The sequence below is a fragment of the Sceloporus undulatus genome, chromosome 3 (assembly GCF_019175285.1).
Source record: "Sceloporus undulatus isolate JIND9_A2432 ecotype Alabama chromosome 3, SceUnd_v1.1, whole genome shotgun sequence".
Classification (NCBI taxonomy): Eukaryota; Metazoa; Chordata; class Lepidosauria; order Squamata; family Phrynosomatidae; genus Sceloporus; species Sceloporus undulatus.
In genome coordinates, this window is record NC_056524.1 from 69,749,573 (window position 1) to 69,766,555 (window position 16,983).

The 16,983-nt window shown below is 41.0% G+C and overlaps 2 protein-coding genes across 2 annotated transcripts in view; one reads left to right on the forward strand and one right to left on the reverse strand.

Annotated features, from left to right (window-relative positions):
* HMGN1 (high mobility group nucleosome binding domain 1) overlaps positions 1-16,983 on the reverse strand; it is a 1,114,480-nt gene that overhangs the window by 163,948 nt on the left and 933,549 nt on the right. The window lies entirely within an intron of this gene.
* Positions 1,187-15,609, forward strand: LOC121925072 (beta-1,3-galactosyltransferase 5-like). The gene is made up of 2 exons (XM_042456814.1): positions 1,187-1,216; positions 14,662-15,609. The coding sequence occupies exons 1-2, from the start codon at positions 1,187-1,189 to the stop codon at positions 15,607-15,609; spliced, it is 978 nt and encodes a 325-aa protein (XP_042312748.1).

Here is a 16,983-nt window from a genome sequence, read left to right on the forward strand (position 1 = left end):
AAGCTGCACTATGTTCTACAATCAGTAAATCAATATAAAATAAATATTAGTAAAGCAACAGCAGTTATATATTAAGCAATAAAAATCGTGTCTTAAATCTGTCTGATTAAAGATGTCTTAATTAGACATCTAAAAGGACGAAGGGAAGGAAGTTGTCAGCATTCTTTAATTGTGACACCATTACCAAGTCCTGGTCCAAAGTGCCTAGCCATCGTATTTTCAAAAGTAATGAGCCAGAAGATAGAACATTGGTGGTACAGGATTTCATTTCTGGCATGATAGCAGTGGAGCTTTCCTGGATTATTTGGGCCTGACTTTACACTATTTTCTGACCAAGATGTTGGGCTCTGTTATTGGAGGCTACAGTAATAGTTCAATTGTCATGGGAAGCATTTCCTGGTAAGCTTTAGTCTTAAGGCTAAGATTAAACCCACTCCAGATAGGAACATTTTTTAAAAAAAATGTATTTACAGTATATTTTCATAATGATGATGATGATGGCAAAATGATAATGATGAAACATGTCACAGAACATAATAACACAAATAACTTTCACAATGTATCATGCAATTACAATTGCCAACAAAGCCACTTACTTGTGACTTGTACTGGTATTTGAGACTAATGATCTATACAGTTCACTATTTGTGTATTTGTACTGTATTTGTGATCAATACAGTTCAGAAGAGATCTTCTTAGAGATCTTCCCAGAGACCTGTCTAGTTAAAAGATGGATTGGAGAGAGAATTGAGAATTTGGGTTGGTGAGCTCAAACTTATTACAGTATTATGAAGTCATTTCCAATTACTCTTCTTTTTTAAAAAACAAAAGCTTTAAAGGTAAGAGCTATTCCAATGTTTGAAAGAGGATGTAGACTGTCCCTGGATGTGTTACATGATGGCATGCCTTCATTCCAAGGAACATAATATAAAAAAGGAGAATGCTACCCCTGTTGGTCCATAGGAGCCTCCCCTCTCCAATGTCTCTGGGGATTACTGTATGCCAATATGTAAGATTTCTAGGAAGATTTTTACCCTAGTGTTGAGGCCAGAAGGCAGAAGCCTTCTTAGCCACATGGAGAAACAATTAACAAAAAGAAAATATACAATTTTGGACAACTGCACTACTTCATAAATAATTATCACTCGTGGCTTTTTCTTCTTCTGTGGTTACTTGCGGGTCATAGATGGTAGCATCTAATGGCAATCAGGTTAAGGTAAAGTCTCAGATAAACAGGGGTACCTTACAGTACACAAGGTCTAGCTCCCCCCTTTCATGCCTAATTCCTCCTCTCCCACTGACAGGAATACACAAAATTGATTTTCAGTTACGTTACACACTCATAATACTAAGGGCTCATTCACATTACAAAAAAAATCGGTTTTGAAACCGATTCAATCACGTGAAGTTCCTACTCACCCCGAATCTCACACAAGCGAATCCGGAGCTTGCACACCCGTTCCGTGGTAAATGGCCCCTAGCGCGGGTCTTTTGAAATCGGCGCAAATGCCGTTTCTTTTTAAAAACCCCGGGTCCTGGGAATGAGAACTTTGGCCTCGATCACGATCGAGGCAAATTGAGGGAGGGATTTAGGTCAGAGGGTGGGCCATTCAAGGCCGCCTCTCTTGCTGGGGGACTTGGCCAACCCCAGGAGGGCACATTGCATGCCCACGGAGGCAGCCGCTTCCAGCCTGGAGCCTGGCACCCAGATAGGGGCTCCCCTGAGAGCCAGCCTGGCAGCCAGGGGATGGCGGGAGGAGGAGGAGGGTCGCTGGCCAGGCAGCAGCAGGCCTCCAGCAGCTGAAGCAGGGAGAGAGATTCCTCTCTCTCTCTCTCTCTGTGTGTGTGTGTGTGTGTGTGTCAGAGGGAAAAGGGGGGGTGGTCTACTTCCTGCTCCCGCAGCCTCCCCATTGCTCTTCTCCCTCACGATCCCAAGGCTGGAAGGGATCCCCAAGGGACATCCAGTCCAACCCCCAATCAAAGCAACACCCCCCCCTTTTCAAGCAGCCTCTTTTGACCATTTATGCGCATTTTTTGACCATTTATGCGCATTTTTTGGGGGGTGACATGTCTGTGTGCTTGCTTGTGCTTTATTTCCTCTTGCTCCTGGATTATTAATTATTATTATTATTATTGTTACTGTTATATGCGGATGCTACAGTCAGAATGCCTGCACTGCATTTCCCCTTTATTCCCAATTGATTCCATGGGTTAGAGCATTCCCTCCCCTCATCGGAGGGGAAAGAGAGGAGGAAAGAGCCCAAAGGGTGGATGCTAAGGGTGACAGGTGGCAAAAGGGGAGGCTGGGCTGCATAGGGCTGGGGGTGGGGGGGAGATGGAGAAAGTGATGGAGGAGGAGGAAGAGGAGGATTGCCAAGGCTGGGGGATGTAGGGAAATGGATGCAGCAGAAGCATTTATGCACATTTTTTGACCATTTATGCGCATTTTTGGGGGGGTGACATGTCTGTGTGCTTGCTATTTCCTCTTGCTCCTGGATTATTATTATTATTATTATTATTATTATTATTATTATTATTATTATTGCGCTGCATTTCCCATTTATTCCCAATTGATTCCATTAGGTCACTTTCTCTCTCAGCGTCAGTGGAAGGCAATGGCAAAGTGTAAGCAGGAGGAAAGGGGTCAGTTCAGCAGAGGGGGAAGCTACAATGTTGCAAAAGACCTCACTTACAATCAGTGTTACATTTTTAAACAATTTTTTGGAGCAAAGGGAAAGCTACAAATGTTGCTTTTAAAAGCATAAAAAAATGCATGACAATTCCATCCTTTGCCTGGGACAGGGGCAGATCTGACTCAAATGCCCACAGGTTTATAAAAAATTAACCCTGTGCCTGGCTCTTTAAAAAAAGGGAGGAGGGGGAGGACACTTTCCGATGCCCTGCAAAACGTCACCATGACAATCGCTTGATTGACAGCGGCCACCTCGCCGGCAGAAATGCATTCGATTTCAAACAGAATACATTCGATTTCAAATTTGTAGTGGGCACTTGCTAACGGAGCGATTCGGAGGAGGGGCATCCGGATCATCCCAGTTCCCTCCATGTCTTTTAGGCCAGTATGAATGGGGCCTAAGTAAAATATGTCAAAAGTGTTACCTTACAAAGTCAGCCAAATGACTTGAATGTGTAACCAGTATTCTATGCTCTATACTCACAAAACTCCTTTTAGATTTTTTATAATTTATTTGTTACATAAAAATATATATTGCTGTTATAGTTTTGCTATTATATATTGCTGTTGCCACCCTGACTTGTCAACTTTTGGAAGTCACTGTTCAGACACCTTTACAGCATGAGGGTGTTTTTTCTTCTGCTTTCCTGTAGTACTTCACACCACAGTCTTACAACTACTTCATTAATTTTAATTTAAAAAAAATATTATCCCTTTTTAAAAAAAAATACAACAGCAATGTAATAGTGCTATGACATTGTGCTGAAACAGCATTATTACAGTTTAATTTTTAAAATAATTAAATAAAGAGAAACCAATAATGGGAAGGTGATGTAAGCAAGGGAATGCAAATGGCATTGTCAGTACAGGTTGAGTCTTCTTTATCTGAGATCCTTGTGGCCAGAAGTGTTTGGGATTTTGGAGTTTTTTTGGATTTTGGAATATTGGCACTTACATAATGAGGTATCTTGGAGACATCCCAAATAGACATGGAATTAATTTATGTTTTATATACACCTTATACAAAAAGCCTGAAGGTAATTTTATACAGATTATTTTTTTAAAAATAATTTTTATATTTACAGTTTTATAATGAAACAAAATTTGTGTACACTGAACCATCAGAAAGCAAAGGTGACAATATAACAGCCACTCATGTGGATAATTTTAGATTTTGGAATATTTCAGATTTTGGAATTTTGGATAAGGGAGACTCAATCCATACTGAAGAATTTATATTGTGGACAAGAAAATAGGAGAGCTTGTGTGAAGAAAGCACAAATGGGATGAAAGGTGCAGTCCACAGCCTCAGCATTCAGCTGTCTTCACAAGTATGTGTGAGGCAGTTTTCAAACGGGACAACCTGAAATAACTGACTTATGTGAGGGGCCATTCAGACTACCTTTTACCCCAGACCAGGAACTGAATTATCCACATGAAGTTCATATTCGCCCCGAAACTTTCACAATTGAATCAGAGGCATGCACAACCGTTTCGGGGCAAATGCCCCTTAGCATGGGTCTTTTCAACTCTGAGAAAAAGCTGTCTCTTTTGAAACAATCTGGGTTCAGTGAATATGAACTTGCCCCCGATCATGATTGGGTCAAGTTCATAGGAGGGGTTTAGGTCAGAGGGAGGGCAGAGGGTGAGCATTTCCTCCCCTTCATCGGAGAAGGAGGAGGATGAAGGAGCTGAGGGAAAGCAGAGGGGCATGGAGGGCAATTGGGAACAGGACCAGTAGGAGAAGGAAGGAGCCAAAGGGTGCCAGGAGAATCAGGGATGGAGTAGGAGCAGCAGGAGGAGGAGGATGAAGAGCTGGGGGAGAGAAGGGGGCCATGGAGGGCAATCTGGGTAATGGAGCAGGAGGAGATTCAGGGCAAGTCAGATGGAGGGCACCAAATGGAGCAAGCCTCTGCTCTCCCACAAGGGAGCTTTCTCTTTAGTTTATTTTATTATTTTTTGCAGACGATGCACATGGTTTTAGCTTCAGGTAGATATATAGATAGATAGAATGTTACTGGCTGCCTGGTTCCCTTTCCCTTTCATTTCCGCCTCCAGCAGCAAGGCACTTTGCAAAAGGCATTTCCAAAAACCTTTTTTCCTATGCAAATGTTACAATGCGAATTTTACAAGCGTTGCTCTTTCCAGTTTGGCAAATTGATACAGAATGCTTTTGCTACTATCTGTAAGTAATTCAGGGGTAGCTGAGGGAAAGAAATGGATGCATGGAATTTCTGGCATTCTAAGGTGAGGAATTCATCATCATCATCATCATCATCATCATCATCAGGCATTCTGGGGTGGCAAGGAGAGAGGATGCAGGATGCAGAGATGGCATTAGATTGCAATTTGGGGCAAATGGGGCCAAGGGAAGATCCATGACCTGCAGTGACCCAAATCCCCACAACACACACACACACACACACACACACACAGAGGAGGTTTTTAAATTTGTTTGCATTTTGGGGTTAAAAACGGGGCCAAGGGAAGATCCATGACCTGCAGTGACCCAAATCCCTACAACACAAACACACACACAGGAGGTTTTTAGGTTTGGCAAAATGTGTGCATACTGGGCACCTGTTGTTTTTTTTTAAAAAAAAAAAAAGAGGGAGGAAAGGGGGAAATCACCCATCCGGTTGGCCAATCGCTGTAAGAAATGTCACCTTTACCAAAGCAGAAGAGAATTTGATTGACAGCAAAGGAGGGTTTTTTAAAACCGGTTACCGCAAATGTGAACTCTCCTTTAGGAGCTGCAATGGCGTCCAGGGGTAAATAACCCTGATTAAGGTGTTTTGTAGTCAGCACTTGCTTCCGGAGAGATTTTGGGGGAGGGGGCCTGATGCTACCCAGTTCCATCCAGGGCAAATAGCTCAGTCTGAATGGATCCTTATGTGATAAGCACAGATAAGATAATACAATCATAATGTTCAAGTCCAGTTAACACCCTTGCTGACATATTCTGTGATAACTGAAATTTCCAGACTTATTGCTCATAGCCTAGATAGTAAAATTAGTTTCATACTTAACCTACCAAATTACATCTTCCAAATTACTCCTGATGCAAAAACATGGAGGCTTCTATTGTCCTCTGCCTACAAGAGGCTTGTGGCCTCACAGGAATGGAGGCAGATTTAATTGCAAGAGAAGAGTCTTGTTGATATGTAAATGGACTTTACATTTCCTGGACTTTGTTAAACTCCCAATTCCCAGAAGGAGGAGGAGCCAGCCTGCAAAAATTTACCCTCCTCATACCATCTTAACTAAGGACAGAAACAACAAAATGCAGGCATCTGACTAACATCTGCAATTTTTTCCTCCTGTTTGGCTTGTAATATCTTCCCTGATGAAGAAGCCAGTGGAGCTTTGAAAGCTTGTAACAAATATATTGTACATTTTGGTTATCCAATAAAGGTATCACTGTTTGGTAGTGTCAGGGAGCTTATTGCTTGGTGTTTTAAATCAGCTCCAGCCTTTGAGGCTGCAACCAGAAAGTGGGATGGAGGTGGGGATAATAGCCACAGAATCACCAGTCGCCATCAGCCCTGGTCCAAGCCATGCTCTGCCAGCACTTTTTAGAAATCAGAAAGTTTTCCCACTTGTAAAAAATGCTGGCAGAGCATGGCTTGGACCTGACTGGGACCCAGAATAAAGACAGTTTAGATAGACCCAGAATACTGAATAAAGACAATTAGACAGGCCCAGAATTAATCTTATAGAAGAAAAAAATTCAGACAGATTATAGGAAGGTAAATCAACACACAGGTGCTGGACCACTAGGTCAGAGAGGCAGTACAGTATTTGGAGGAGTATATCCATTCTCCTGGATTCCTCAATAAACTGAAATCACCAAAACACTGTTCTAAGGAAAAGGCAGGAACATGCTAAAATTATACAGGAGGAAATAGCACACATTCTCAAAAACACTTTTCTGGAAAACAGCATATCTCATGGGTGTGGATATTCATAAATGTTGGTGCTCTTGACGGAAGTCAAATGGGAATGAACTGTTTTACAACTCCCATGTACAAGGTTAAACAAACAAATGAAAAAGCAGCAATGATGTATGTACAGTATAACTGCTAGGAACCATTCATTTGGTAGACATATGTATGTTTGTTTCATGTACCATGAGACTACGGTGTTCTCTTGCTTACAGGCTACAAGATCAACTATCAGTCTATTTTCTCATACCATAAACTACATCTCTATCTGGACTTTTAAAAGAAAGTTCCTTTGCCTGTATTTGCTGAATTTGATCAATTGTAATTGTGGTTCTGGATGATTTTTTCTCTTCCTGCTGACAGTAGTCCATCCTCAAAGGTAAGATATATTTACTTATTGATATTTATTCCTACATGTATAATAGCAACATCTAGCCATAAATTTTCAATTTTTGTACTAGGACATGAAAAAAATACTCAGATTTATATTTAAGGCATCTAACTGGAACAGTTAGTACAAATCCTTTTAAAAATGACTTGGATGGTATTGCAGCATTGTTTTCCCATCTCCTTTAAACTGAACCTTACAGGAGGAATCTTCTAGGAGCTAGTATATGTACAATGCTATAATACCTACTGCTATGTCAAATATTATCATTAGTGAAGCCATTTCAAATTTAGAGGTGCTTACTTTTAACTAGAAGGAAATATTTAAAATATCACAAAGGCTAGCTGTCCTCAACACAACATTCTCCAGTGATTTCAACAGAGACAATTAATAGGTAGAGAAATATAGAAAGAAACTAGACAGTCAGATACTGGACTCATCAGACGAACATGGCTGATGATCGTTTGTATTTTTCTGTACAAGGAAACAGACTTGCTAGTTTTTCTAGGGTTAGACAATAAACTTTGGGACCCATTTATACAAATGTAAATGTTTATTTGGAAATAAAATCTTTAGCTTCCATGGGGCTTATTTTTACATATGCTTAGGACTCAGTCCTGTAGAATTAATATGATGGATACTTCTCAGGAAATTTTCTTTGAGTTATGTCAGTTCAGGAACACAACGGCAACTAGCTATTGCTTTCCAGAACCTTCACAGGTTTCAGTTCACAAAGAAAAACTCCTTGATTTCTTGGAACCTGTGCTTTATGTTTGAAAGATAAAGAAAATGAAAGTTTGTATTCTATAACCAAGAATGTAGCCCTTCAGATAAAAGGGGGCATCCCCCATGATGTATTTGTATGAAAGATGACTATTCACTGGTGAAATATGCCAGTATTGTGTTGGTGACACAGAACGTTAGGATACTTTACGAAGGGAAAAGTTGTGTTGGCTCTGGTGTTCATCAGCTTTCTTCTCTCAATATGTAATAGCAATTGCAATTGCAGCACAAAACTCAGTTTGTGGCACAAAGCCATCAGTTTTGAAGAGGGCGCCAGACTCAATGCTACTTCTTGTAAAAAGTGAGTCCTTTTAAATCTAGATTTGCTGCACTAAATATAATATTTGATAAAGCAGTAGAAGTTATAGCATTAAACATGTGCCAGCTCCTAAGAGGTTCCTCGTGTATAGATCCATTTAAAGGAGATGAGGTTTATCACACAGAGATTTTTAGAGCTTTTGCAGCTCAGTTCCGATGTGAGTACGGATCCAGTGATGAGAATTCACATCATAATGTGAATGTGTTTTCAGATGTGATTCCTTTCTATGGGAGCTCCTTCCGTGGGGCTTCTGCAGTGAATCCAAAGTGACTCCTCATTTTGATGAATTCCAGAAAAAAAAGGGAATTCACAGAATTCGCATTCAAGCTCACTTCAAATTCACTTTGAATTGGTCTGGCGTGGAAAACCATTCCGATGTTACCCCCCTTGGCTCCCTACATCCTGCTCCTTCATCCCCCTCTTTCATGCCGTCTCATCCTCTCTGCCACTCTGCCACCCAACCCATCATCCCCCACGTCCTCCTAGATCCCAATCTGCTCCCCTCCTTCACCCTGCCACCTATCCCATCATCCCCTGTGTTCTCCTAGACCCCGATCTGCTCCACTCCTTCACCCTGTCACCTATCCCATCATCCCCTGCATCCTCCTAGACCCCGATCTGCTCCTCTCCTTCACCCTGCTGCCAATCCCAAGTGAATGATAAGAGCTGAAGAAATGAAGCTTGGTTACGTTATTAAAACAAGAGTGAAGTTACAGGGTACACAAAACAAAAGAAAACTCTTGACATTGACCTTGGTTTAGCAGGAAAGCACCTTTACCTTTTCCTTTGAAGAGCTAACAGTATCCAAGCTCCTAAATTAGGTTAATATTCCATGATGAAACAATCTTTGCCTTTAGAGAAAGTTGGACAACTTGAAGCTCATCATCTTCAGCCATGTCCAACAGCCAAGGATGATGGGAACTGTAGTCCAAAACATGTAAAGGTCCACTGATTTCCCCAGCCATATAGATTCCAGTACATAGTACTGCAACCTGGTACTAGCCATGTTGTAAACCAAATCACCTTGAATACTAAAGAACTGAATAAATAACAAATTATTTGATTAATCTTTCACTAAACTACAGTTCCCAAGATCTTGAAGTTGTTTAAGAAATCATTTTGCAGATTCCAAGTTTATACCAATTGCTCACACTTTAGCTGAAAGTAGTGGCAGCTGTTTCTTCAAATTCGTAGATTGTTCCAAAGTATTTATGTGAGACTTCTATCAGTTTATTGGAAGACTTATAAAATGCTTGCAAACAAAACATTTCATAGCCCTTACTATGTGTTTTTAAGAAAGCATGATGACCTTGTTTCAGTGTTAGATTAAGATTCCTAGAGACTAGATCTTAATCCTCACTTGGCTGTGGAAACCCACTGGGTGACCTTGCTCAAGTCCCATGCTCTCAGCCTCAGAGGAAGGCAATGACAACCGCCTGTGAATAGATGTTGCCAAGAAAACCCTAGGACAATGTCACCATCAACTGGAGTCACTTTACAACAATAAACAATGGTGGGTTTTGTTTTGCTTTGCTTTTTTGCTTTTAAACATCCAGCTCTTAGAAGTCATGCAGACGAAAAATTGTTTTTCAGTTTGATAGGAACTAATTAAAATCAATTAAGTTAGAAATTAATTCACAAATTTATTAGCAAAAAGGAGCAGCATAAATTATTTTTTAACTAAAGTAACTTACTGGTATTGTAAGTTGGAATTTCAGTATGAACTTAATTCTCAATTCATAGTGATATAATTAAACAATTAATCAATTAAGAGCCAATGGTTTTTATATTTTCCAGCTAATTCTTTTCTCAAAAGTTAGTTCTTGGATTTTTTTAAAAATTATTGCTTTCTTCTTATTTTTAAAAGTCCTTTATTGTTAGGAAATACAGTGATTAGGTTACAAGATTCAAACAACTTTTCAGTTCTGTTCTGGTGAGATGTTTAATGTAGACATTTGATTTATTTTAAAAGGGAAATATTTAATAGTTACTATTTGTAGAGTAATTTGAGTTTTCTAAGGCTTCAGCCTTTGGATAGGAAACAAAAAATATTTAAATACTGAAAATATCAAAACCAAGCCTGTTAGGGTCTAGCTTTAAATCAGCAGAGTAGCAGAAAACGTGTCCTTGTCTAAGAACTGAGACCGACTCAAAAATAACACAAGTAGCTTTATGTTCAAAACAAAAGTTTACTAATGGCTTTAATCTATATTTACATGGAAGCTATATCCTAATGTAGCTAGTGAATAGTTCAGGTAAAGAAAACTTTATCTCATCATCTTTTCAAAGAAAGGTGAGAGAGGAGGAATATAGAGGATAGTTCAATTGAAAATCCTGGAGGAGAATGTCCTCAAAGGGGGAGTGACCTAAATTATATGGTTAGTTTGCATGATACTAGTTAGAGAGGTGGGGGGGTTTACAATCAGGAAATCCCTATTTATCTAAGCAGGGTAAAAGAGAATGCAAAAATCTTCCAACACAATTTCCCACTGCTAATATAAATATAATTGAATTATATTATTTTCACACCGGACAATTGACAGAGCCATTGAGGGAGGGTGGGGCTTTGATACCCTCCATGATGAGACCCGTATTTTCAAATGACAGCATGGTCCAATGGAGCAAGCTGAGGCAGGTGATTGGGAGAGGAGTCATATATAAGGACAGTACACCCCCCCCCCCATCCTGCTTCTTTTTGACGACCAGCAGTCCACCCCCCACCCTAAATGCATTATGAACTTTGTTGGTCACTTTGGGGCCGGGTAGGAATTTTCTCCCCTTTCCCTGGTTTTTTGTTTTTGTTTTTTGCCTACCCCATACTGTATGAAGGAACTGGAAATTGGCTAAGGGTGGCTGCTAAATAGCTTTCAATGGCCCATATGGTGTTAAAGCATTGTTTGGTACGCACCTTTGGCACCCCTTTGTGTTGAAAGGTTAGGCTCTTGATCAGCTTGTACACGTCAAGGGTCATGGAGTTGTGAGAGAACCTGCCTTTGGGGTAGACATGAGGGTTTTGCTCAATGTTACAAATTTGAGGGAGTTTGGAGGAGAGTGCCTTATATTTACCTTCCTAGGACTGGCTGAGGATGAAATCCAAATCATCAGATTTACCTCAAGGTTCGGTGTTTGTGCCCAAAGGGAAGGCTGAAGAGGAGGTCTAGGATTGACACCTGGCTTCAGCTGGACCTGCACCAGGCTTTCACTTTAATCATTCTCTCACAGTTTGATGTTTAAGGTTTAAGTTCAAACTAGGTGAAATAAATGGCCCTTGCCCGTCTGGTCTCTTTATTTCATGGCAGGCTATCAATAGCTTATTCATGATTAACCAAACACATTAACCCTTTGCTTCTTACTTTCCCATCTCACAATTCAAACGTTTGTGAATAGGTATTTGGATCTCAAAGAGAAGAAAAGCTTTCTGATATTTGTTTATTTGTTTTTGAGAAAATACAAAATTGATGAACAAAGCTCGCTGAAACCAGAAGCAGTAATGGCCTGTTGTCCAAGAGAAGATTCAAAGACAAACAGAAACATACTACACAAAATGGGAGGCACCAGTCATTTTGTTGTTGTTGTTGTTGTTGTTGTTGTTGTTAACTACCCTTGAGGCAAGCTCAACTCATGGCAAGCCTATGTATGAGACATCTAAGAGACACCCTGAAATGCTCTGTTTTGGTCCTGCAGGCTTCTCTTTCTATTGTCTTCTTCCTCTCCTAGCATCATTGACCTTTCCAACTGATTCATGCCTTCTCATGATGCGGCCAAAGTATACCAGCTTCAGTTTAGTTATCCTGGCTTCCAGGGAGAGTTCAGACTTGATTTGTTCTAGGACCCATTTGTTTGTCTTTTTGGCCATCCATGGTATCCTGAGCACTCTTTTCCAGCACCACATCTCAAATGAGTTTATTGTCTATCTATCAATCATAGAATCATAGAATCATAGAATCATAGAGTTGGAAGAGACCAAAAGGGCCATCCAGTCCAACCCCCTGCCATGCAGGAACCCGGCATCAAAGCATGCCCAACAGATGGCCATCCTGTCTCTGCTTAAAGACCTCTAAAGAAGGAGACTCCACCACACTCCGAGGGAGTGTGTTCCACTTTCGAACATCCCTGACTGTCAGAAAGTTCCTCCTAATGTTGAAGTGGAATCTCTTTTCCTGTAGCTTGCATCCATTGTTCCGGGTCCTGTTCTCTGGAGCAGCAGAAAACAAACTTGTTGCCTCCTCAATGTGACACCCCTTCAAGTATTTAAACAGGGCTATCATATCACCTCTTAACCTTCTCTTCTCCAGGCTAAACATCCCCAGCTCCCTAAGCCGTTCCTCATAGGGCATGGTTTCCAGACCTTTCACCATTTTAGTTGCCATCCTTTGGACACACCCCAGTTTTTTGTAGGTTTTTTGGGCTATGGGGCCATGTTCCAGAAAAGTTTCTTCCTGATGTTTCGCCAGCATCTGTGGCTGGCATCTCTGAAGATGCTAGCCACAGATGCTGGCAAAACATCAGGAAGAAACTTTTCTGGAACATGGCCACATAGCCCCAAAAACCCACAAAAAACTATGGATGCTGGCCATGAAAGCCTTCAACTTTACACTCCAGTTTCTCAACATCCTTTCTGAATTGTGATGCCCAGAACTGGACACAATATTCCAGGTGGGGCCTGACCAAAGCAGAATACAGTGGCACTATTACTTCTCTTGATCTAGACGCTATACTTTTATTGATGCAGCCTAAAATTAATTGGCCTTTTTAGCTGCCATATCACACTGTTGACTCATGTTCAACTTGTGGTCTACTTGGACTCCTAGATCCCTTTCACATGTAGTCTTGTTCAGCCAGGTGTCACCCATCCTAAAGCTGTGCATTTCATTTTTCTGCCCTAAGTGCAGTACCTTACATTTCTCCATATTGAATTTCATTTTGTTATCTTTGGCTCAGCTTTCTAGGTCTATTCAGGTCGTTTGAATTTTGATCCTGTCCTCTGGAGTATTAGCTACTCCTCTTAATTTGGTGTCATCTGCAAATTTGATAAGTATGCCCCTAATTCTGTCATCCAAGTCACTGATCAACTTTCTTCACTGTTCACCTGTTGCATCCACACATGTGATGGGGAAAACAATGCCTTGAATGATTCTAGTTTAGTGCTCAGAGCTGAATCTTTGCACTTTATGATCTTGTCTAGTTCTTTCATAGCTGTCCTTCCCAATCCTAGTCTTCTTTCCTTCTCAATCTTAGTTTCTTAAGATATATTGATTGTAGCCTCCACTTTGGTCAATATTTGATCCAAGATGTGTGGACTCCTTGACCATTCAATTTACTGAAATAGAAATTCAGATTGTTTCCTGGCTTCCATGAAGAACAACAAACAGCTCTTATAGCAAAATATTTTAAAACAATTTACCTTAGTGGTACAAACAGTTCAGGATTACAGTCCGTAAGTATTTCTATGTATTTTTATATGTGGTTGTGAAAATTGGACAATGAAAAAAAGTGATAAGAAAAAAGCAACTCATTTGAAATGGGGTACCAGAGAAGAGTTCTATGGATACCATGGGCTTCTAAGAGTACAATTCAATGGTTCATCGAGCAAATCAAGCCTGAACTCTCTCTAAAAGCCAAGATGACTAAACTGAGAGTGTTGCACTTTGGCCATATTATGCAAAGACATGATTCACTAGAAACATCAATAATGCTTTGTATGGTAGAAGGCAGTAGGAAAAGAGGAAGGCCACATTCCAGCTGGATAGACTCAGTCAAGGCTATTGATGATAGGGTGATTTGGAGGTCTCTCACTCATGGGATCACTATAAGTCAAAGTTGACTTGATGGTAGTTAACAACAACAACATAGCCATCCACCTTTACAGTAACAATTAGGGTTACCAGTTCAGGATCATCCCAGCCCCTGAAGTTTCAGGGCCAAAAGACTACATCTGTGGCAAAAAGGGGTGGTGTTTAGCCGCCCATCTGTACAGCCCCTATGGTTTTTTTTTAATACACATCTGGAGTCAGTGGTAAAATGTTATCCCTCTCTGCTCAGCAAGTGTTTGCATTGTGAGAATGACAATAATGTGACCAGTGCATAGAGATTATGTGTATGTATGTGGTTTGAAGTCACCAGTCAACTTAAAGTGTTTCTGTGAATTTGGGGTAGCACAGACCGGCTCTAAAAGCCTGCTTCCCAGTAGCTTGGGGGTGTGATGTTTAGACACCATATGCCCCCAAGACATCTTGAAGCCATCCAGTCAATTGGAGCAAACAGACAAGATGCTGAACCAGGAGCTGGTCCGGGAGTGGTTCAGTAAGCCCAGAACCCAGTCTAAAGCTGTCTGTTCATGGTTACATACCACACCCCACTGGAGCGCTGTAAAGCCAGCTTCCATCCATAGCAGGGCAGGTAAGATTGCCATGGTCTCAACCCATTTTCAGTTGATGTCGCCCCTTTGGGGTTGCCTGTTTCGCTCCTTAGTTCATTATACATCATTGAAATGTTACAACTTCCCAGATAATACTTTTTTCCCTTTCTCTTTCAGATGAGCTGCAAGAAAAAAATCTTCACCTGTATTTTTGCATTGGCCCTTGCTTTTTTCATGTTATTAGTTCATTTCGCTTCTAACATTATCTGCCTACTAAATCCAAAGGGCATGTCAGTTTTCAACAGAAACAATGAGGGCTTTTTGAAAGTGCCTGATTTAGACTGCAGTAAGAATGCACCATTCCTGGTTATACTGGTGACATCTCGACTTGGTGAAACTGAAGCACGGATGGCTATCCGTAATACATGGGGCAAGAAAAGGGTAATAGCTGATAAACGTGTTGTCACATATTTTCTCTTGGGAAATAATTCACGACCCTATGACCAGATTGGTATCACTACTGAACATGTACTATATAAAGACATCATTCAGAAGGATTTTATGGACACATACCATAATTTAACTTTAAAGACTTTGATGGGCCTTGAATGGATCCACAAATTCTGTCCACAGTCTACCTTTGTGATGAAAACTGATTCTGACATGTTTGTTAATCCTTATTACCTGACTGAACTTCTTTTGAAAAGAAACAGTACCACCGGATTGTTTACAGGTCTGTTAATGAAGCACAGCTTTCCAGTAAGGAATCCAAACAGTAAGTGGTATGTGAGTAAAGAGGAATATCCAGGGATCATTTACCCTACATTTGCTTCAGGAACTGGTTATGTTCTCTCTACTGATGTTGCAAGACTAGTATATGTAGTTTCAGACAGGGTCCCCTTCCTTAAAGTGGAGGATGTCTTTGTAGGTATGTGCCTTGCTGAACTCAAAATTCAACCAGAAAAACTTCCTTCAGAGTCAACCTTTTTTGGAGGCCATGTTCCATTTTCTCCTTGCCGTTATAAGAAAATCATCACAAGTCATTTCATCACTCCCACACAGAACCTGATGTATTGGGACAGTATGGAGAAGACCATGGATGGAGAATGTCCAGAAGTTCAGTGATCTAAGAACATTTGATGCACAGTCTTAAAATGTAATGTTGCCAGTGCCAAAATATTATCCAGGCAGTGAAACTCTAGTATTGCAACCCTTTGTATTCACAGACTCTTTATCCATGGATTCAACCATCCACAGCTTCTAAAATATTACAAAAAGAATATAAATTCCAAAAAGCAAACTTTTATTTTGCCATTTTATATAAGGGACGCCATTTTTCTATGCCACTCTATTTAATGGTACTTAAGCATCCATGGATTTTGATATCCTTGGGGGTCCTGGAACCAAACTCCAGTAGATACCAAGAACACACTGTAAATACAAGAACTGCAAATTATTTTTTTTCTTGAATCTACACAGGGCCTTTTAAAAATAAAGTTTGGTGCTGTACAGACTGGTGCAAAGCACCGGCCTGCACACGTACTAGGGTTGTCTCGGGGCATCCTTTCCAGATGCCTGCAACCCTAGTATGTTGTAATGACGGTGCCCTTTCTACATGGACACCACCATTACAACGTCACGGCCGCGCTGCCTCCAAATGGGGCGGCGCAGATGTGACGTCTTGGTGCCACTGACGGGTGCCTGGGCTGGAAGGAGCTCCGAAACGAGTGTCTCCTTTCTCTTTTTCCCCCGCCGCTGTCGGGGTGTACTTGGGGCATGAAGCCCCAAGGACACCCCTTTCCAGGCAGCTGGCAAAGTGGCAGATCGGGGCCTTGGGGCAGACACTGTGGTAGCTGAGACTCCAATCCATCAGGGAAAGGGGTGGGTGCAGGCCGCCCCCAAAAGGGTGGTCTGTACACCGCCTAAAATGACTATCCCTTTTTAAAGGACTGAAATAAATTGTGCAGTACAAAGTATAGCATTGTTTTACTAATATCAGGGATGGACAGAGGTAAATCTGCAAAATACTTTGGGGGCAAAATTGTTCACACCAGCCATGATCGATTATGACAACTGAATGAGATCCATCTATAGATGTATCCAGAATTCTAATCCTGAGTTCTTTTAGATGCGCTTGAGTTTTTTAGGCCTGACAGACAAGGTGCTTAGATATATGCAGACCACAATGTGTCTAGACAAACTTTTAGCTCATTTAAAGACTGACCATCTAGGACTAGGATGTGACAAATGCCTCCTTCAGGGATGTAGCCAAGGGGGGGGGGATCTTGGGGTCCGGACCCCCCCTTCCAATAGAAAAATGAATGGTGTGTGCTTAGTCTGGACCCCCCCCCCCCCTTCCTAAAATTCTGGCTACGTCCCTGCCTCCTTGACAAAGGAAGTGACCCTGTGTCCTTTAAAAGAAGTGGTATGATTTCTCCTGAAGAACATGTTCTTGACTCTGACATTTCTTAATCACTGTCAGCAACCTGTTAAAATTTC

Excerpts from the sequence above, each read along its gene's own strand:
- LOC121925072 (XM_042456814.1), top strand. The coding sequence starts at position 1,187 with ATGGTAGCATCTAATGGCAATCAGGTTAAG. Across the intron at positions 1,217-14,661 it reads CTAATGGCAATCAGGTTAAG|ATGAGCTGCAAGAAAAAAAT; the intron begins GTAAAGTCTCAG and ends TTTCTCTTTCAG.